The sequence below is a fragment of the Hylobates moloch genome, unplaced genomic scaffold (assembly GCF_009828535.3).
Source record: "Hylobates moloch isolate HMO894 unplaced genomic scaffold, HMol_V3 SCAFFOLD_15, whole genome shotgun sequence".
Lineage (NCBI taxonomy): Eukaryota > Metazoa > Chordata > Mammalia > Primates > Hylobatidae > Hylobates > Hylobates moloch.
The window spans coordinates 86,075,016-86,098,354 of NW_026652290.1; the positions used below are offsets into that span (position 1 = coordinate 86,075,016).

General features: G+C 34.7%; 1 protein-coding gene across 3 annotated transcripts in view; it reads left to right on the plus strand.

Moving 5' to 3' along the window:
• The window catches only part of SOS1 (SOS Ras/Rac guanine nucleotide exchange factor 1), a 141,591-nt gene that overhangs the window by 88,879 nt on the left and 29,373 nt on the right, over nucleotides 1-23,339 (plus strand). For all 3 annotated transcript variants that reach the window (XM_032178773.2, XM_032178774.2, XM_058429008.1), the window contains exons 9-15: nucleotides 9,547-9,674; nucleotides 10,463-11,118; nucleotides 18,874-18,955; nucleotides 19,734-19,856; nucleotides 20,160-20,263; nucleotides 21,376-21,598; nucleotides 23,021-23,140. In XM_032178773.2, coding sequence (XP_032034664.1) covers nucleotides 9,547-9,674; nucleotides 10,463-11,118; nucleotides 18,874-18,955; nucleotides 19,734-19,856; nucleotides 20,160-20,263; nucleotides 21,376-21,598; nucleotides 23,021-23,140 — 1,436 coding nt within the window. The remainder of the gene's footprint in view (nucleotides 1-9,546; nucleotides 9,675-10,462; nucleotides 11,119-18,873; nucleotides 18,956-19,733; nucleotides 19,857-20,159; nucleotides 20,264-21,375; nucleotides 21,599-23,020; nucleotides 23,141-23,339) is intronic.

Here is a 23,339-nt window from a genome sequence, read left to right on the forward strand (position 1 = left end):
CAGTGAGCCATGATCATGCCTCTATACTCCAGCCTGAGAAACAGAGCAAGCCCCTGTCTCAAAAAAACAAAACAAAACAACCTCCCCCCTCCAAATGAACCCAAGAAGCTTTGATGAAAGTTCAGAAGGCTATAAAACCCAATCATCTTAATAATATAAAAGAAATTTTTACTCCTTCAAGTGTAGGCAATTAAAATTTCTAAAATTATAACTTACATTAATAAAATTTTAATAAGTGCATCATTTAGCAATATAAGATTTCTACTGATTTAAGCATGTGTATCCCTGGTTCGTATTACTGCCTAAGTTATATTGCAAAGTTAGCAGTATATTGGGCAGGAAATTTTGCCTAATTAGTCCACAAGGCTTTCATCACTTTTTTTTTTTTTTTTTCTGTGCACCTATAATCCCAGATACTCAGGAGGCTGAGGCAGGAGAATCACCTGAACCTGGGAGGCGAAGGTTGCAGTGAGCCAAGATCACGCCATTGCACTTCAGCCTGGGCAAAAAGAGCAAAACTCCATCTCGGAAAAAAAAAAAAAAGAAAAGAAAAAAAAGAATTTCCTAGCAGCCCTGGATATGCCAAATGTGTTCAGGGTTCCATGGGTATCCCGGTTCATATTACTGCCTCTTCGCTTGTCCTTTTTTCCCATTTATCTGGAATTCCTCTTCTACCCTCTCCAGGCTGGAGTGCAGTGGTGTGATCTCAGCTCACTGCAACCTCTGCCTCCCAGCGTCAAGCGATTCTCCTGCCTCAGCTTTCGAAGCAGCTGGGATTAATTACAGGTGTGTGCCACCACACCCGACTAATTTTGTATTTTTAGTAGAGACAGGGTTTCACCATGTAGGCCAGGCTGGTCTCGAACTCTTGACCTCAGGTGATCTGCCCACCTCGGCCTCCCAAAAGTGCTGGATTTCAGGTGTGAGTCATCATGCCCAGAGTGAGTTCCTTCCTTTCTTTACATACATCTCTTTTGAGAACTTGTCCCGTTTTTATTGTCTGCCTTATCATTCAACTGTTTGCTCTGTGAAGAATGGAGCCCTGTTATCTTTGAATTCTCATACCTATTACAGTGTCTGGCATTTAGGCATTCAATAAATGCTTGTTAAAAAATGAATGGCAAAAAATATATATACATTTTCCTTTAAATTCTTATGTCTTATATTTTAAAGAAAATTTAATTGTAAATTTTATATAATTACATTTGTTTTGGAAACAGGTAGAATGCCTTAAACTTTACAAAGTCAAAAGATAAGTTTAGCTATTAATAGTATAAGACTTTTGAACACAAACAATAAAATGGTGGTTACCAGAGGCTGGAGGGTAGGGGAGTAGGGAGATACTGGTCAAATGACACAAATTTCAGTTAGGTGTACATTCAAGAGATCTTTGTACATCATGGTAACTACAGTTAATAACAATACATTGCATATTTGAAAACTGATAAGAAAGTAGATATTGTGTTCTCACCACAAAAAAAGTATGTGTTAATGCACATGTTTTAAGTAGCTTGATGTGGCCATTCCAGATTATATACATCTATCAAAAGATCCTATTATATACCATAAACATAGGATTTTTACTTGTTGATTAAAAAATAAATTAAAAATAGTATGACTTTAATGCTACTAAAACTGAAAAAATACTCTTTCCTTCAGCAGTTAAAGATAGCAGTCAAGTCTTCAGACTCTTTAACTTGAAAAGTTAAAGTTAATTTTTTTAATGAAGTAAAAAAACTTCCTTTGTGCCCTTTTGAAAACCATATTGCTTCAATAATGTGATTTTTGTATGTGAATTAAACAAATTTAGATTTCTTTCTTGGGGCTAAGTAAATATATTGACCAGTATTTTATTTTATTTTTATTTTATTTTGAGACAGAGTCTCACTCTGTCACCCAGGCTGGAGTGCAGTGGCACGATCTTGGCTCACTGCAAACTCTGCCTGGCAGGCTGAAGTGATTCTCCTGCCTCCCAAGTAGCTGGAATTACAGACGCCCACCACTATGCCTGGCTAATTTTTGTATTTTTAGTAGACACAGGGTTTTGCCATGTTGGCCAGGCTGGTCACGAACTCATGACCTCAAGTGATCTGCCCACCTCGGCCTCCCAAAGTGCTGGGATTATAGGTGCGAGCCCCCACACCTGGCCTGACCAATATTTTAAAGGTTAGCAAATCAGTACATGTCTGGTTCCACAAAAGTATTAACTTTTTCTTTGTTCCTTAGACATAGGATTTTATCTCCCTCTCCCCAAGATGCACCCAAACAAACCTTAGAAAAAACCATCCAGGATGACTTTGAATTCCCTAGAGAATTGCCTATTCTTTTTCTTGTATGCTGGGTCCTTGTAACCTAGGGGAAAGTAAGTTTCCCTCTATTTTAAAATTCAGGTTGAAGTCTGTGTTGTTATGTGTACATGAGTGTATTTGGTTTCGTAAGGCTGCCACAGCAAAGTACCACAAACTCAGAGGCTTATATAAACAACAGAAATTTATTCTTTCACAGTTCTGGAGGTGAGGAATCTGAAATCAGGGCGTGGGCAGGGCCACACTTCCTCTAAAGGCTCTAAGGAAGAATCCCTGCTGCCTCTGCCTAGCTTCCGGTGGACCCCAGCAATTCTTGGTGGTCCTTGGCTTATAGATGCCATCACTCCCGTCTTTGCCTCCATCTGCACATCAAATTCTTTACAGCTTCACGTTCTTCTCTATGTGTCTGCATCCAAATCTCCCTTTCCTTTCTCTTACAAAGACACCAAGTCAGTGGATTTAGGGCTCACTCTTATCCAAGATGATCTCATCTCAACTTGATTACATTTGCAAAGATCCTATTTCCAAAGAAGATCACTTTCATAGGTACCAGGGGTTAGGACTTGAATATATCTTTCATGGGGGACACAATTCAACCCTTAACAATAAGTTTTTGGTACACTATGAAAATTAAATTTTTGTTGTTCTGATTCTCCAGCATATACACTGGCTACATTGGCTTTATACACTGGCTTCCCCTTAACACCCCCATCCCTCTTTTTTAGAGATAGGTCTCGCTCTCTCACCCAGGCTGGAGCGCAGTGGTGTGATCATAGCTTGCTGCAGCCTGGAACTCCTGGGCTCAAATAGTCTTCTCACCTCAGCCTCCCAAGTAACTGAGACTACAGGCATGCACCACCATGCCCAGCTAATTTTTTAAAATTATTTTTTGGTAGAGACAAGGTCCCATTTTGTTGCCCAGGCTGGTCTCAAACTCCTGGCCTCCGAACGTGCTGGGGTTAATGGCATGAGCCACTGCACCCAGCCTTTTTTTTTTTTTTTCCCTCTTTCGCATTTTTTTTTCTGTTTTCTTTTTTTGCATTAGGCCAATTAATCATTTCATCCTGATCTTAGATTTTTTTATTTTCATTTATTTATTTATTGAGATGGAGTCTTGTTCTGTCACCCAGGCTGGATTGCAGTGGTGCTATCACAGCTCACTGTAACCTCGACCACCTGGGCTCAAGTGATTCCTCAGCCTCACAAGTAGCTGGGACCACAGGCACATGCCACCACGCCTGGCAAATTTTTTAAAATTATTATTTGTAGAGATGAGATGTCACTCTGTTGCCCAGGGTGGTCTCAAACTTCTGGGCTCAAGGGCTTCTCCCACCTAGACCTCCCAAAGTACAGGGATTATAGGCGTAAGCCACCGAGTCTGGCGGAGAACCAATGGAGGTTCTCTCTAGTGTACATTCCCTTGAACCAGCTTTCTAAATTTAGAAATTCTTATCTAGAAACCATGGGCTCAAAGCTACATGGTATTGGAGCTGACCACAAATGTTGAATGTCTAAAGTTAAACATAGGATAGTGTACCACAGGAGCCATTGTAAACAAACAGCTAACTATTGTATCACTCAAATTTTTAATTTAATTTTTTGGTTTTGGTGTTTGGGGTTTTTTGTTTTGTTTTGTTTTGTTTTGTTTTGTTTTGTTTTGTTTTGTTTTTTGTTTTGTTTTGTTTTGTTTTGTTTTGTTTTGTTTTGTTTTGTTTTTGAGACAGGGTCTCACTCTGTCACCCAGGCTGGAGTGCAGTGGTACAGTCACTGCTCACTGCATCCTCAACCTCCCAGGCTCAATTAATCCACCTACCTCAGCCTCCTGAGTAGCTGGGACTCCGGTTGTGCGCCACCATGCCTGGCTAATTTTATTTTCTGGTAGAGACGGCATCTGGCTATGTCATCCAGGCTAGTCTTGAACTCCTGGGTTCAAGTGATCTGCCCACCTCAGCCTCCCAAAATGCTGGGATTACAGGCATGAGCCACTATACCTGGCCAATTTTTAATTTTAAATAAACTTGACTGCTGTGAGGTGCATTTGTAGTTAGTGATGTTTTCTCTGATTAGAACAGAGAGATGGTTTTAAAAGGTGTATTTTCATAAATGGCATATCCTAAACATTTTTTAGGGTTGATTGCCTGTTCAATGTTTGGAATTGAAATCTCGTTTTAATTAAGAATTTCATCTTCTCCACCCATACCTTTTAGGTGTGCTGGTACCATAAAATAACAATTTATTTGAGTGTCATGACCTTTCTTTCCCTCAGCCTTTAGTGGAATGTTTAAAATGATGTCATGGCAAACAGGAGCAAAAGGCTTGAATTACTCAGCAGTTAGTTAATTTGTTCTGGAATAATTTGGATAATATTTCATAAATTTGCCAAGAGGGCTAGTAAATCAAGTGTTACTCTTTACATTTTCTATGTTGTAATCCACCATGGTCTCATCAAACGGTATACAAATAACATTCCAAAATCAAAATAACCTAATCTTTGCTTGTGTTCTCTTACGTTGTGATGAGCTCTATGTATATATTTAAAATAAATGGAGATCTTTATTTTTATGTCCCAAATGTTAGACAATTATAATGTATATTTCTTGGCTGTATACTTTGTCATTCTTGTGCATTGCAATTTACCTGTTTGATGGAATAGGTTTTATTTAGTGAATATTGAGGTTTTTCAAAGTCATTTCAGTTATTTGGGTACCTATTATAGTGAAAAGTCACGGGACTGAAAGTCAAGAATTGTGGGTCCTGGACCTGCCTGTTAGTGCCTTCAAGTAAATGGTAATTCCTTCATTGTATACAATGCCATGTTGGAGAAAATTAATTCCAAGAAATAAAAACGAATTCAAGCATTCCTTTTTTTAATCAAAGGGAAACCATTATATGATTGTAAGTGAATTGAGCATATAAAATGCATTGGGTACAACAATTTCTTTTTTATATATCAAACAATCTTGAGTTTTATTCTCCTGAATTCTGCTATATTCTTTGTATTCATTGTAGCTTTTTCTTTTGACAGCTCCTTACATTTAATCCCATTTACCTCCCAGGGTTTCCTTTGCACATGCAACACACCTTATTGACTATTACCTCTTTACTTATTTCTAAGGGACCAAAAAAATGAGTCACTGGTAAAAGTGGTTTCTTTCTTGTGAAAAGTTAAATTTCATCATCTCAATAGAGCATATGAGTTTTCATTCTGCTTTAAAATATGATTCCTGGCTGGGCATAGTGGCTCATGCCTGTAATCCCAGCACTTTGGGAGGCCAAAGCTGGTGGATCACCTGAGGTCAGGAGTTCGAGACCAGCCTGGCCAACATGGCAAAACCCCGTCTCTACTAAAAATACAAAAATTTTCTGGGTGTGGTGACACGCACCTGTAATCCCAGCTACTCTGGAGGCTGAGGTAGGAGAATCGCTTGAACCCGGGAGGTGCGGAGGTTGCAGTGAGCTAAGATTGTGCCACTGCATTCCAGCCTGGGAGACAGAACATGACTCCATCTCAAAAACATAATAATAATAATAATAATAATAATAATAATATGATTCCCTAGATTAGTTTAAGTACAATCCCATATGGTAATATAATCTCAGAACTTAGTAATTTTTTTTAACTATTGAAATAAACTGCCTTTGTACAAATGTAATTGTTACTATTGCACATTATTATTAAATAGGCACTCATGAAAAGCATGGTATTGAATATCACTGGTAACAAGAGGATGCTGCTTTGTTGAGTCTTATTTACATACTAATTGCCACTGCTTTGTTTCTGTAGCCACAATAAGCCACCCTTTTGATGGTAGTTAGCTTGAATTATTTTGCACTAGTGCCAAGTTTAAATTAGCTGTGTTAAGTAAAAGAAGCAAAAAATGCTTACAAGAAAGGTCATTTATTACACTGAAATTTATTTTAGAGGCTTGCCTAATGCTATAAAGGTAAAAATGACATTTTAAAAGTATTTCATCAGGAAAGTTTTATGGGTTTGAAATGTACTTTGGGTTTGTGGCTTTTAAAATATTAACATTTTTAAGATACCAGAATATTCTGTATGTAAAATGCTACAGTTAAATAGTAGATAAATGATTCCAAAACTTGAAACATTTTTAGGATAGAAAATCAAAGGATGTCCAAATGGATTTTTTCTTTTATAAATATTTTTATGTGTATGAGAATTATATACTTTGTCTAACATTTGGTACCTGAATTAAAAATATAAGAAATTTATCCAGGACAAAATATCAAATGCTCAGCACTCTGCTACCTGTTAGTTATTTAAGACTGAAAAATTGCCTTGTATCTTACTGACTTGAATTTCTCTGGGCTTTACTTTTGAGTGATTAAATTCTCAATCAACTCAGTGAACTAATTCATTGTTCAGTGGTGCTTTCATTAAATTTGCCTTTTCTTAAGGTATACAGCAAGCTTGTCTAACCCCCGGCCCAACACAAATTCGTAAACTTTCTGAAAACATTATGAGATTTTTTTTTTGCAATTTTTTAAAAGCTCATCAGCTCTCTTTACTGTTAGTATATTTTATGTGTGGCCCAAGATAATTCTTCTTCCAGTTTGGCCCAGGGAAGCCAAAATATTGGATACCCCTGGTATATAGCTTTCAATGTTAGATTATCTGCTGCTTTAAAGACTAAACTTGATAAGTTTAATGGTAACCTTTTATTTGTCTCCCAGAATTCTGCCATGTGAGAGGCAAATAGTTCCAAATGATAGGGATGGAAGGTACTTTGAGAGATTACCTGGATTCCAGCCTTCAGCCTACCAGTAATAACTGTTAAGTAAAAACCTAGTATCTTTCTTTATGAACACCTGGCCATGGCTTTCTTTAATCTAGCTGGCCATATTGAGGAACAATATTATGAATAAAAGATATTTGATTTTTGTATTAATGTGTACACTTTTAAAGTCTCTTATCCCTTGGCAAATATCTTTCATTACCCTTTTTATGTTGAGAATTGTTATGAATAAATTTTTCTTTTCTTTTTTTTTTTTTTTTTTTTTTTTTTTTGAGACGGAGTCTTACTCTGTTGCCCAGGCTGGAGTGCAGTGGCACGATCACGGCTCACTGCAACCTCTGACCGCTGAGTTTAAGCGATTCTTCTGCCTCACCCTCCCAAGTAGCTGGGACTACAGGCGTGTGCCACCACGCCCAGCTAATTTTTGTATTTTTAGTAGAGATGGGGTTTCACCATATTGGCCAGGCTGGTCTCAAACTCCTGACCTCGTGATCCCCCCGCCTCAGCCTCCCAAAGTGCTGGGATTACAGGCATGAACCACCGTGCCCAGCCTAAATTTTTCTTTTACTTAACACAGTTAAGACTGAAAATTTTCCTAAAAATGTAGATTATGCCTCTAGTAGAAAGTATGGTGAGTTTTTAATAATGAATATAAGAAATCTGGATAATAAAAGCTAAGTATTAAACATTACAATATGGTATTATTACTTCTAGAATATTTGAACATTAAAGTATTTTAAGTAAATTTTAATAAAAATGGTTTAGAATATAAGTAAGAAATCTGTTTACTTTTCACAGGTCATGAGTGCATGTGGTATGTGTGTGCGCATGCATGTAACTGATTTTTATCAATTGAAGCAGAAAGGAGTGTGTTGTTGACCTTTAAGGAATACCTGTGAAAAACACAAAATCCTTAAAGTACTAATGTACTAATGAATAATTAAGATAATTAAAAAGTAAACTTCTAGCCAGGCAGGGTGGCTTACGCCTGTAATCCCAGCACTTTGGGAGGCCGAGGCAAGCAGATCACTTGAGGTCAGGAGTTTGAGACCAGCCTGGCTAACATGGTGAAAACCCATCTCTACTAAAAGTAAAAAAATAAAAATAAAAAATTAGGCGTGGTGACAGACACCTGTAATCGCAGCTACTCAGGAGGCTGAGGCAGGAGAACTGCTTGAAGCTGGGAGGCAGAGGTTGCAGTGAGCCGAGATGGCACCACTGCACTCTAGCCTGGGGTACAGAGCGAGACTCCATCTAAAAAAAAAAAAAAAAAAGAAAAAAAAAGCTTCTTTAAAAGTCACTTTGAATATTTCATGATTGTATATCTCAAGTCTTTTCATTTATGGTAGATAGTAGGTATTCCTAAATTGTTAGATGAAAACTCTATTGATAAAATGTTATTTTATTTTAATAGACGGTATCTCAAACTCCTAGACTTAAGCGATCCTCCCACCTGGGCCTCCCAAAGTGCTGGGATTATAGGCATAGGCCATTGCAGCCAGCCAACATGTGATTTCTTAACTTTTCCTTTTGGTAACCAGGAACAGGTTTAGATGTGTGAGTGAATTATTGTGACTCATACATCTGTTAATTGCTTGCTTGAATCATAGCCACCTTCCTATATTGACAATTAGTTATTGATGACTTAGTTCTTGTTAAGTAGAGATGTTCTGTCTGACATAGATATTTGCCAGTAATAGAAAATATGCTTGAGTTTCATAAATACGTATATTACAGCTTCACTCAAAATCTTAATGTAGATATGGACAAAGTTCTTTATTATACTAATGTTAATTCTGTAGTATAATTACAAAGAAAACCATTTACACTTACATTGTGTGTTACCATTTACAAAGTGCTTTGGTTTTTAATAACAACTCCTAAAAGTAGGCAGGGTAGGCTTTTTATAAGCCTTATTTGGCAAATGGGAAAAGTAAGGCTCAGAGATCAAGTGACTTGCCCCAAGGTCACACAGAAGTAGAGTCAAAATTTGATCCTAGATTTTGTAACTGAGATTCCTTCTACTGTATTGCATCGTTCTCTGTATATTTATCTTCCTTATCATCTCAATATTATATAACAATAATATAGGGATCAGAAACCTAAGACCAAATTCCACACTTAAAAAAAAAACCTCATCTACATGCTTAGTGCTATGCTAACTCCTATGATAATTCAATAGATCGATTATGCTCCCCATTTCTTTTCAGTAGTATGCACCTTGAAAAACTACATACTATTGCCTGTCACAAGATGTAACCCATCTTAACACTGCTAATCTTGGTCTTTTAATGTAGAAAACTTGGTTGTGTATTAATAGTAACACACAAGAAAAACACTTTTAAAAAGAATATTTGATGACACATTTAAAATTTTCATTGTGGTGACAGTTGAATAAATGTTATTTTTATCCTTAAATGAGCTTATTATTATTTTATCCAAAAGTGTACTACTGGTTCAGATTTGTCATTTTGGCTTTACAGCAGTTAGAAGAAAAAAGTGAAGATCAAGAAGACAAGGAATGTTTAAAACAAGCAATAACAGCTTTGCTTAATGTTCAGAGTGGTATGGAAAAAATATGTTCTAAAAGTCTTGCAAAACGAAGACTGAGGTGAATATTTTTACTTTTTAAATTATCCTTCTTTTTACCCTGAATATTGTGGTGTAAATCCAGGGATCCCAGGTCCCTCCTCAAGTAAACAATGAAGAAAATAGTTTTAGTGACAAGCCTGGTCTTTCAGAGGAAGTGACATCAAAGCCAAGAGAATTGTTATTGTTTGAAAAACCTTTCATATTTGTGCATTTTCCTTGCATACTCCCAGACAAGACCTCCTGAGAGTCAACTGGTAAGCTAAAGGAGAGACAGAGTAAAATGTATCGGGTAGATTTATGTTGGCATCATTATTCTGTCAAAGTAAAATTATTAGTGTCCTTTATTTTAGGGATTATATAACTTGAGGCATTAATTCAGATAACATTGCTTCCACTTTCCTAATTATAATATGTGCTACATGTTTTTAGCTTTGGGTCTTGTCCATTTAAACTCTTCTAAATAATTTATTTTAATCTTTCAGATTACTTTTTTTTACTGTATTGGGCTACTTTTTATTATTTGTCATTCTAAATATTTAGTAGCCAAGATAGAAATAATCATTTTGTAGTTACATTTATAGAGTAGAATTTTGTCAGCAATCATTGTGCTTTTTATAACACTGAAAAAAAATTTCTAGGTTGCTTTAATTTTCAAAATTGTGTAATTTTGTAATACTAATCTATTTGGGGAATTAGTGAATACCTTCTCAGTGAGACTTGTAAAAATCTTTTACATTTTCCCTTACTTACATGAACTCTAGGTTTTCTGTCATCTGTGTACTAATAATGTCTTTTTCTTTATTCCAGTGAATCTGCATGTCGGTTTTATAGTCAGCAAATGAAGGGGAAACAACTAGCAATCAAGAAAATGAACGAGATTCAGAAGAATATTGATGGTTGGGAGGGAAAAGACATTGGACAGTGTTGCAATGAATTTATAATGGAAGGAACTCTTACACGTGTAGGAGCCAAACATGAGAGACACATATTTCTCTTTGATGGCTTAATGATTTGCTGTAAATCAAATCATGGGCAGCCAAGACTTCCTGGTGCTAGCAATGCAGAATATCGTCTTAAAGAAAAGTTTTTTATGCGAAAGGTACAAATTAATGATAAAGATGACACCAATGAATACAAGCATGCTTTTGAAATAATTTTAAAAGATGAAAATAGTGTTATATTTTCTGCCAAGTCAGCTGAAGAGAAAAACAATTGGATGGCAGCATTGATATCTTTACAGTACCGGAGTACACTGGAAAGGATGCTTGATGTAACAATGCTACAGGAAGAGAAAGAGGAGCAGATGAGGCTGCCTAGTGCTGATGTTTATAGATTTGCAGAGCCTGACTCTGAAGAGAATATTATATTTGAAGAGAACATGCAGCCCAAGGCTGGAATTCCAATTATCAAAGCAGGAACTGTTATTAAACTTATAGAGAGGCTTACGTACCATATGTACGCAGGTAAGAAATACGAAGTTGCCTGTCACTTTTGTTTTCTTGCTTCAAACTGATTTTCTTTCCTGCATGGGTTATTGTGCCTAAAATAGAAAAGAAACTAACAGCCAAAGACTTCTTTTCTTTGACTAAAAATACCCCAGTTTATATTTCTTTGGAATGTTTTACTTTTTCTACTACACTTACATACTTTTTTTTAACCTTACCATCAGTTATAGATGAGAAAATGAGGTCACTTGGCTAAATTTATCCAGTTAGAAAGTGACAGAAACAAGACTAAAGTTAGTAATAAATCATCATTATTGGGATCTAAAAAGTTTTTTACTCCTTTATCTTTTTTTCTTTCTTCTCTTTCCATTACTGAGATTATAAAGTAAATAAAAATTTTAATATAACAAAATTGTGCTGGTAGTACAAGTATACAGAGCATTGCTTTCTTTCAATTTCCACTCCTAAACCTGATTATTTAATATTAAATGTTGCAATCCTGGAAGCCAAGGATTACAGTTTTATTATAATTTTTCGCCTAGAAATGTCTATAGTCAGTGTATTTATTTTACTGACCCAAAATTTTAAAAAATCATAGGAAATGTAAATAGGCTGCCTAGATTTTACATGAAAAACAAATAGGTTATTGTCATTTTTTTCCATATAAAGCTGTTTTTTGAGAGGTACAATTTTTCAGTAGTATGACCTGCCAGTTTAGTTGCGCTTCACCAACCTTCCCTATGTTCTTTATGATCTAGACTACAACTATAAAAATGTTTTTTATTCAGTTACCCAAAATTTGTGATTGCAAAATACTTCTTTTCTGCTTAAGGAATTTTTAAGGCTATAAAAGTTCAAATTGCCCTTCTTGCTACATTTTCCTGGTTTTTAAGTCCCCTTAGAGGACTCACAGAATTTTTATAACATAAGCATTCTAAACTTTATCGTTTCATCCTAAGTACTTTTGTTTGGGGTTCCTAGACTCGTTTGGAGTAAAAGTAATCTTTAGATTTTTATCTGTGTTTGTAAGAACGAAGTTTTAATTTTTTTTTTTTTTCCTGTAGAGCATTGTAAGACTTACTACTAGTGTTTACTGTCACAAGTCAGTGATACTTGGGCAGGAAAACATTTTCAAATTACAAAATTTTTAATTGTTTCTGTAAGACATGATTGAGTGATAGAAGTTTTCTCTAAATTACTATATTTCACAGTTAATTTATGATTATTAATAAGCAGCTGAAGAACGACAACTATTGTCTGGAGAACTGTCCTTTTTATTTATTTTTTTAAATGAGGACACTTTAAAGCAAAATTAACTGGAACAAGCTGATACTTGTTTTGTAGTCCTGAAAGTCTTCTTTCCTTAATGTGTACAATGTTAGCTAAAGTCCGTGGACATGGTACTTTTGTAATGATGTTTTGTTAGTTATTTCTGTCTGATACTTCTTTTCTATATCAATTTTTAGCTTTGGTATAGAGTAATATTTTGAGTGCTTTTACTTATAATGAATATAAAACACTTAAATTTCAAGATTTATAGAATTTTGCCAAAGTTAAGTGTATTGAAAATTTAAGTTGATGAGATTATTTTACTTAAAAAAAAAAGTAAGTTTTTTAAAAATTCCTTCCAATAATTTTTTGAGAAATAAAAGGCCAGTGTTGTGGCTAAGTTTTTTGACATTTTTCTTCTCTGTCTTCTTTTGAAGCTTAACTGAATATTTTAATTTATGTCATAAATATATTACTGGTGAAACTGGAGTCTACAAGCAGCTTTCGTGAGTTGTGGTTTACAGTACACACAAATTAGTGTTAACTGTTAGCTTATTTGAGCTATTCTGTAAGGTCTGTTACTGAAGTTATTACTGGCAACATAGAATGGTTTTTAATAGACCATCTATGAACTTGTAAAACTGAAATGGACTTTTAAGGCCTCACTACAATGGTAACAGATCAAGTTACCATTTGTTTTTCAGAACTATTGGTCTGCTCTTCTCCTCTCATCTTTCTTCAGCCTCCCCAAAGAAAAAAGGGATTTGTGATTTGGTTAGTAGGTATGTTTATTGGAGAACATACAGTACAGGTTGTGGCTTACACTGAAACAAAGCTAACATTTAACTTACACATTTTTATTTTATTATATAGAATTGTAATAAAAGACATTGGATATAATACATGAGAAAATTTAATGAATATTATAAGACACCACTTACAGACATCTTTTAGATTATTATAGTTTGGTTAGACATTGTCATAAAAACAGAAGAGAAACTGGTTTAACCTTACTTTATTCAGACTTCACTGTGGTGTCAGCCAACTTTATCCTTCAAATATTTTAACAATAGTGTAAAAAATGGAGCTATAGATCTCTAATGCTAAAAGAGATGTCCAAGCCTTCACTTTGTAGACAAATCCCAAGGCCCCTGACGATTATATGATTTGCCAGTTCTATTACGAGTTAATTCCAGAACAAGTCAAGAATTAGGTTTCTTGACTCTAAATAGAGTATAGTTTCTACCATGTTACATTGACTCATATAAGGTGATTGTTTTCATGAACAGAGTATGTTGTAATTTTTAAATTATATATGTTAATAATTAAGTAAAAGGATCTGGTACAGATGTGAGCTCATAAAAAATAAACAAATAAATTACTTCCTTGGTTTGAACTGCCAATAATATAAATGGCTTGTTCATTTCTGGGCAAACGTGTGTTCTATGAAGATATTGTCAGTAATTTTTTTTTTTCTTGAAATAGAATATAGGTAAGCTCTGACTATAGATACACTTCCATTGGAATGCATAGATTTTTTATGTATAGATACTGGTCATTATTATTTTTATTTTTTTTACAAAACCCAATCATTAGTCTATTGGTGTAGTTTGCTCTCCAAAGGGAAAGCTTTGTGGAAAGAAAAATTGAAATTTAGGTGAATTAGAAAATGGTTAACTTGCTTAAAAGATTGCAGCAGCGTCTTATGTGGAATCTAATTTATAGCTTGTCTCTCAGATTCAGTGTTTCTGGATGTATCATAATTCACTAACTATATCAGAATTTTGGGATTTGTCCCAAAAACTAGGGGAAAAATTATCCAATTGGATGGATCATTCTAAATCTGGCAATGGTATGAAGAGACTATTTCCTTATCCTAAGCAAGAAAGCACAAAGCAATATGCACAAATAAAAAGTTGCAAGTAGGAATTTCACGTCTGTTAGAGTTGTTGTAGGCAACAAAGTACAAGTTAGTTAATGAGACCTAAAACAACATGAGTAGAGAAATGGTAGGTGGTGCTGTGTCCAGTTTGGTAGTCTATTTTAGAAAAATGAGATGACCCTGAAGTAAGGATAATAATTCAGAATTGACATTTTATGGGAAATAAAAGCTTTGCATATTGAAGTGAGGGAAAAGGTGTTTCCCTTGCCTGGGAATTTCTCTTTTACAGAAGATGGTATTGAAAAAACTTAAGCCAGAAGATCGTTTTCTTTAAAGTATTTACTGCTATTTTATACCTTCATATGGAAAAGCCTCAAAAACCTAAATTAGATTTATTTTGAGTTTGTGTCCTATATAAGCTCAGTTTCGGTGTTTTAACTTATTTAAATCTTTTGAACAATTTTTTATCTATAGGGCAGCGCTGTTCTATTTTTATACTCTCTGATTTTTTTAAAAAGTGGTTTGTGCGTCAGCATAGCGTCTGTTTCCTTTTTTAAGGAATTCAAGACTGATTGTTTATAAATCCTTGTTGAGGAGCTTATTGTTTCTTGTAGCTTTTTAAATGGCTGCATTACAGGGAGAATTATCACATGAACAGACATCCTGATTATAACAGTGTTTTACTATGGTGGTTGGGGGTGGGGTGGTCTTTACATAAATAACTTTTTTATGTAATAAATACTTTACAAATTTCATTGACCTTGTCAAATAAAATGTCATGTCAATCAAAATAGGCACATAAGGAAAAAGGATTGGATTATCACTTCCAATCTATATTCTGAACACTAATGTAGGTATACTCTGAGTTCCTAAAATTTTGAAGTATTATGTAGTAAAATAACAAATAATGGTTTTATAGTGAGGAAAACAGAGACAGCTAGAAGGTCAGCAGAAAAAAATAACTGCAGCTTCTGTTTGAAATAACCTGGACCTAAACCAGGTTGGTGATGGTAGAGTGACAGGTATTTATATAGAGTTAGCTATTTTGACTGGGGAAAGCAGAGCAACTAGTGAACATGGTGGAAACCTTAGCGCAGGGATTTGGGAGTCAAGTAGCAGAGTAATGTTATCTCTAATGATGAGGGGGGAAAACTGTAGAAAAAGTTTTGGTTGTTGACCATATTGAAATCCATCAGGAGATCATGTTTGAGAAAGAACTTTGTGGAATTATCTCCACAAGCAAGTGATAAACAGAAAGGAGAATATAAAAATGGGCTGTTTTTAATTTTTTTCTATGATTATATGTTTTTGCTTATGTTTTAAAGCCAAACCCAGACTGGCTTTTGTATTTTTATGTGTTTACCTTTCATCTCTCTCTGCAACATGGTTTTAGAATATGGGTAGATAACTGCTGCTCCACAACTAACAATGGCAGTATAAAACTTGGCTTTTACCATTGCGTAATCAATGGAACTAGGTATTCTGTTTTCTTAAAAATTATATAACGTGTCCTTATTGATGGGCATTTGTTTATATTATCTTAGCTCTTTACATCATCAGTAAGATAAAGGTCTCCAGTGGTTAGTGACATGGTGTATGTTACAGTCATTGAAATGGAGAAACCAGTGCAATAGAAATAAAAATAATGTCTGGAATTTTTATGCTTTTCTGTGTAAAATTTCAAATATAAGTATTTTGTCTTCTTAATATGTTTTTCATTCATTAGCAATTTTTCATTGCTTTAGACTAAAAATAGAATATAAATTAATAAAGCCTGGGACTATATGCAGCCTTTAAGATATTTTTTGAAAGTACTTATATTTTTGCCAGATTTTCTTGGTTTGTTTTTAGTTTCTGCTGCTTTTGTCTTTTTGGCAAGACCACTCTTAATTCCAGTCAAGCTAAAAACAACTCTAGAACCTACTACAACAGTCATGATTATGGGAGTGTTTATTTCACTGCCAGCTGCAGAAACCCTGTACAGCATACAGGAAGGTACAGGTGTTAATTCCTAAAATCTAGAAGAAGGCTGATCAAGAGTTACAGAATCACAATTAGACTGCTAATTTTTCAGTGGCTTTCTGGTGCATTTAACCAAGATTAGCAGTACAGGTACATTCTGAATTAATGATTCATGTAAATTTCTATAGTGGTTATATAACTCAAAGTTTAATTCTTTATATTTAGATCTCACAGCTGTGGAAACTTTAAGGGTTTCTTTAATCCAGGGAGGTTATACGATATGATAGAAAAGAGCACTAAATCAGGAATCACATGATCTAGGTTCTGGGTCCATCTCTGCCACTCTACAGTATGACCTTAGATAAGTCTAGTTACATCTCTTCCTGCCCTGCTCACCTCACATAAATCATATGAAATAAGTTATGTCAAAGTTCTTTGAGAATGTTACATAATAGACCAAGAATTGGTGTGATCCCATTTGACTGTGGCACTGAGACACATCATGGCTTTCCCAGCATTATAATCAATTACTAAAGTACTGAAATGGCCAGAGGTTTTGGCTTAAGAAGATGAAAAGTCTGTTTAGAACTAGCTTGCCTTTAAACATAGCCACAGTTTTCTTAAAGCATACTGTAAGTCACTTAGAACTTGCTTTTATTCTGTTTTTCAACTTAAAATTCTCCTTGATGTCCCTCAACTTTTTAGCCTGATTTTCATGGCATTTGAGAAAATATGGAGTTGGGTGTTGATTTTAGATTTTTAGACTGAAATAAACTTTTCCTTTAAAAAGGGAGAGGGCACCCTAAATTTGGAACACAGGTCAAGGATGCTTGGAGTATTCTGTACTGCAGGTATGGGCTCTCTCCAACAGTGACAACTCAGCATCTCTCTAGTGGCCACTGCTTTTGCTTCCTAAACATGGTGTTTTGAGTAGCCTCACCTTACAAATAGATTTGCAGAACAGGAAGAAGATTCTTGAAAGGGAAGATTGTGATGAAACCGATAAAAATCTCTGTATTAAAATCTTGTACAGCCTTCTGTTTTAATATCTTTTCTTCTGGATGAGACATTAGTCTTTAACTTTTGAGGAACTCTGTAACTGAAGACAAACAATAAAATACCAACAGAGAGGAAATTATTAAAGGATTATATGTATTTAAATTACTTTTATCAGTAACCCACTCTAGCCTCAGAAGGTATAAAGCTAACAGAGAAGGGGACATTTAAAACCAATGTATTTTTATTCTGTAAATCTTTCTTTAACTTAAAATAGTATTTTAAATTCAAGGTTGTCTGATATTTAAATCGGTTATTATCTCGATGACCACATATATCAATAGTTTGGAAGTATATTTCTGTTTTATGATAAATCCATGAATTTGCTTTTTGGGGAAAAAGTTATTATAAACATTTTATTTTAAGGCTAAACCTAGGATGGGTCTTAGTGAGAATCAGCCTAAATAGAAATTTTCCAAACAAATACATTCTGCTTTTGCTAAATCCTATGCTAATAAAAGACATTGTGCTTCTTATAAAACTTTGAGCCACATTATGTAGCCTAACAGAAATAAAGGCATCTGCTACCCTCTATGAATTTACTATTGGAGTTTACCAGTCCCTAATACAAATAGGAAAAGAATGCTCCCAATAAGAGACTCAAGTTACTGAACTTTCCCCTCCTTTAAAAAAAAAAACAAAACAAGATTTACAATTAAATGTGGGCCTTGATAAAATTTGAGTTATAGAAGTGAGTGATTTCTCCCCCCCATTATGGGAGATGTCTTTCCGCCCTTTATGCAGAAGACAACAGCCCAAGTCTCTTGTGCTGGTGACAGCAGCCTTTCTCCATAACTTAGGAGAATATTGTTAAGGAGAGACGGGAGTAGGCCAGGCCTGGGGGAGTGATCACACTCAGCCTCTTGTCTTACTTCGTGGAGATGTGTATGAAAAGTAGGTCCTTTCATGGAAGGGATTGGAGACTCCTTTATTTATGACTGACCTCTCATTGTGACTACTTGAAATAAAGGCAATTAAAGGTTGGAATAGGACCAAACCAACATATTCTATCACATTTAATATTTTTAATAGCTTATAAGTATTTGTAAGCATCTTTAAGCAGTTGTGAGATTTTTAGCAAATAATTTAAAAACTGTATTTAACTTAAGCTACTACTTTATAAGTTCCAATTTCCTGTTGTATGCTTTGTTAACATGATTTAAAGAAAGCTAGATAAGTAATCCTAGATAAACTAATCTTGATGTAAGGAAAAGTAATGGGTTATTGCTGTGGCCTTTCTCTTTATAAAGGGGATAAACCAACTGGTGATACTTTGAGATCCTGGTAGCAGGTGGGAGGGGAGCCTGGTTCCCTGCTTTACCTTTGCTTTTCTTTCTTGCTCATTCCTGTGGCCGATGAGTTTAAGATCATCTTGTCAGTGTGCAGAGGGCAAGAAATAAGTTGATGTAAAGTTTTAATATCACCACTAATTTAGGAGGCACTAAGCTAGCAGTGCATCATCACCAAGTCCAAAGCCTTCTACTTGGCAAAACATTTTGGAACTTTTAAACTTGACTATTTGATCTATTTTGAAAATGTAAATAATAGTTTTAATCATTTTGAATCAAAGAGTTTAATAAGATATTTTTCCTTTTTCTTCTTAGATCCCAATTTTGTTCGGACATTTCTTACAACATACAGATCCTTTTGCAAACCTCAAGAACTACTGAGTCTTATAATAGAAAGGTCTGTCCATTTAAAAAATATTTAAATTCATTATTTTTTGTTAAAAAAGAGATTGAGCTAAGATCTTACTTTTTCAGAAATGTTAGATGAGCTTTAAAATATACTTCTCAAGCACTTTTTCAATAAATAAAATATCTTAGACGAACATTTATTTTATAATAATATGTTAGCTTTTATTATTTCAATACAAAAATACTCTTTTTTGTATGTGAAAACTCAGTATTTGAAATTTCAAATTTACAGAACTAAAGATCTATATAAAATTTATAGAGTCAAGAAATTCAAATTTTGATGAGTTAGATGTTCTAAGTAAGTTTTCAAACATACTTCATGTTGAGTAAAATGGAGCTTGTCAGTGAACAAATACTGTGATGGAAGGAAAATATTTCATGTACCCAAACAAAGAGCAGTCAGTTTTTCTGGAATTACCCTTAACAGTGATTATGTCACCTGATTTAGAGTAATTCCACAGACTAAAAATGAATATCAGTCCCGTAACTTTATAGTCACATTTATTTTTAGAATTTGCATGTATTCTTTGTTTGTAGTTAGTTTTATCTATATTGGCAAGTACTAATTTCTTTTAAAAATTTTTAAAATAATTTTATTAGCCTTTAATACTATAGAAGTCTCACTTGTTCACACTGATATGCATATCTTTAGTAATTTTTTTACAGTATTCTCTTGATTTTGCTGACTGGTGAAAACGTTTGTGGTTTTCTATTTGTATAACTCGATATAATTAGTCTTTTCATTAATTTGTTCTATTTTATGTTAGGTTTGAAATTCCAGAGCCTGAGCCAACAGAAGCTGATCGCATAGCTATAGAGAATGGAGATCAACCCTTGAGTGCAGAACTAAAAAGATTTAGAAAAGAATATATACAGCCTGTGCAACTGCGGTAAGCATTAAATAAATGAAGTAAGTAAGTCTTTATCAAACTTTTGTTTCAATGTTGAAGTATATAAGGACCTTTCCCAAACAAGGAGGCGAGTGACAATAAAATTAGTAAATTAAATTTACTAATTAGAGCAGTTATCAGAAACTATAGTATAAGCCTTAACATAGAATTTTGGAAGTGTTAAGCACACTGATAAGATTAATTTGGTAAGAGTTACTGCGTTTTCATTTGTATTGTACCATGCATTGTGATAAACATTTATGTTTGATTCCCATGTGATTCAATTCTGTGCTAATGCCGTAGAGTATTAAATGTATGTCGGCACTGGGTAGAGCACCACTTCTATGATTTTGAAAGAGATGCATATCTTTTGCAACGAATGGAAGAATTTATTGGAACAGTAAGAGGTATGTTTTTTTTTTTAGGTGCCTAGTTTTATATGTAATAAAAGTACCAACACGGTGACTGTCAATTGATGTCATTGGGGCTCAGTAATATAAGATGTTTATAATAGTACCAGCATAACTATTTCAAAAAGTTAAAAATTTTCATCAAACATTTAGATCTGCAAATTGCTCAACAGTCACCCTGTTGATCCAATGTATTTTCATTTTCATATTCATTTCAACTTACTGATTATTTTAGAGTTGGTTAAGCCAAGTCTTCATACATATCCCAAAGTATGAGGGCATTTGGGAATTACATTGTGCCATTATAACACCACTGATGGAGGTCGAGTGGGCCACAGGCGAATAGAATGAGAGAGGAAGCAGAGTAGATTAAATTGAGAGTCTGTGTCTAACACTGCCACTAATCAGATACGTGACTTTGGGCAAAATCACTTCGATTCTTTAGACTTCAGTTTTCTTATCAATAACATGAGGAACTAGGTTTGTTGATCTCTAAGGTTTTCCTTCTAGTTTTAAAGATTATATGAGTGTATGGCTCTAAGGATGTCTTAGACAAACTTATTTCCTTTGTATGCTCTAAATGATAATCAGAAAATAGTTAAATAATAGTACTTTCATGTACAATACAAAACAGAGCCACATCAAACCTCACACTAAAAATGAAGGAATCAGTCTTCTGGCACTGATATTTATTGGTTTATAAAATGCAATGTTGATTAGATTAATAGTGTGTATAATCCTTATACGTCTTGTGATTTACATAAGATATACCTTTTCTTGGAGGATTATAAAATAATACATTAAACTGAAGATCAGAACAATGGGGTGGACAATCTCTACAAATTAAGTACTTTCTAATTTTATTTGGAAAGGATCTGGAAGAATATATACCAGGCTGTTAACAGTGGTTACCCAAGTGGAGAAGAATAAGATTAGGATTGGGGACCGGGAAATGGAAAAGGAGAACTTGCATTTTTCATTTTGATCATTTGAACTTTTTGTAGCAAAGATACATTCAGGTATCATCTGTGTGATTTTAAACCATTTTTAAAATATAAAATATTAAACAAAGAATATTCAAATGTTATTTAAAATATAATGTATTGCAGGTAAAGCAATGAAAAAATGGGTTGAATCCATCACTAAAATAATCCAAAGGAAAAAAATTGCAAGAGACAATGGACCAGGTCATAATATCACATTTCAGAGTTCACCTCCCACAGTTGAGTGGCATATAAGCAGACCTGGGCACATAGAGACTTTTGACCTGCTCACCTTACACCCAATAGAAATTGCTCGACAACTCACTTTACTTGAATCAGATCTATACCGGTATGTAATTTAACATTCAAGCTGAAAAATCATTTCGAAAGAGTTAATTTTTAAAATGAAATACTGATTTCTGCCTTATAGGGTTGTCATAAGACTTAACTGAAATGTTACATGAAGTGTCTAGTAATAAGGCCAGGCAGCCAGTTCCTGTTCTTTCACTCCCCTGGTCCCTCTAGCTGAATTTACACCTTCTGTCTTTCTGTGTTCACCCCTAGTTGGTAAGGCTAGGTTCAAATCCTGGCTTTACCAATTGCTGGCCCTGGGCAACTTTAACCTCCTTGTGTGACTTTATCCTTCTGCCCCTTATTTTCCTCAAGAGTAAAATGGGGCTACTGATAGTACCTACTCCTGGGGCTGTTTTGAGGTTTGCAAGTCAATATATGTACATTACCTAGCACAAAGTAAGGGCTCAATAAATGTTAGCTACTGCTTTATTGTGAACTTATAGCCATTATAGTCTTTTTCAGTTTATCATACTACATTGATACAATTATCTCAAAAATGTCCTTCTGATTTTAAATGGAGACTCTTTAGAATCTTAAACTAAATTACTCATTTTTTTAATAACTAAATGAGAAAATGAGCTAATTTATAGATCTCCCACTAAAAATCATATTTCTGAAAATTACAGTGTTAGGATCTATTTTATTTCCTAGGACCCTTTTGTGGTAGGCGTTTTTCCTCTCCTCCTTTAGACCAAAAAAAAAAAAAAGGATGTGTGAATGCATTGATTACCCTCTTTGAACTGATTATAACAGACATCATTACTTAAATGTCTACTTTGTCACCCTAATTTATTAATAATGTTTATAAGTGCTGGGAAAGATATTATGGAGGAGTCTCAACCTTGCCCAAAGCAAAATGCTACTATAAAGCAATGCTAAAAGTACACAGGTGTTTCCATAAAAATAGTTTTTAAAAACAGTTTTTAAAGGCCGGGTGTTATGGCTCACTCCTGTAATCCCAGCACTTTGGGAGGCCAAGGCGGGTGGATCATCCGAGGTCAGGAGTTCGAGACCAGCCTGGCCAACATGGTGAAACCTTGTCTCTACTAAAAACACAAAAAATTAGCCAGGTGTGACGGGCGCCTGTAATCCCAGCTACCCAAGAGGCTCAGGCAGGAGAATCACTTGAACCTGGGAGGCGGAGGTTGCAGTGAGCCAAGATCATGCCATTGTACTCCAGCCTGGACAACAAGAGTGGAACTCCATCTCAAAAAAAAAAAAAAAGTTTTAAAAAAATCCATAAGGAAATATGCATAATTATACTTTTTTGTTATACCTTGTTGTCATAGACCTTTCTGTTGGTATAAAAGGAAAGTTCATATGAGAGTTTAGTTTTTATTTATCTCCTTTACTTAATAAAACGATGTCTCTATTAGAGGAAAAAGTGTCATGTAGAATTATGTATCGATGATTTTAGAGCTGTACAGCCATCAGAATTAGTTGGAAGTGTGTGGACAAAAGAAGACAAAGAAATTAACTCTCCTAATCTTCTGAAAATGATTCGACATACCACCAACCTCACTCTGTGGTTTGAGAAGTAAGTATTCCTAGCATTCTTATATTTTATAGCTGTCAGCTATGTTACAAATTTCAATGCAATTTTTTTGTTTGTTTGTTTTGAGAGGGAGTTTTGCTCTGTCACATAGGCTGGAGTGCAGTGGCACAATATCGACCCACTGAAACCTCCACCTCCCAGGCTCAAGCGATCCTCCCACCTCAGCCTCCAGAGTAGCCAA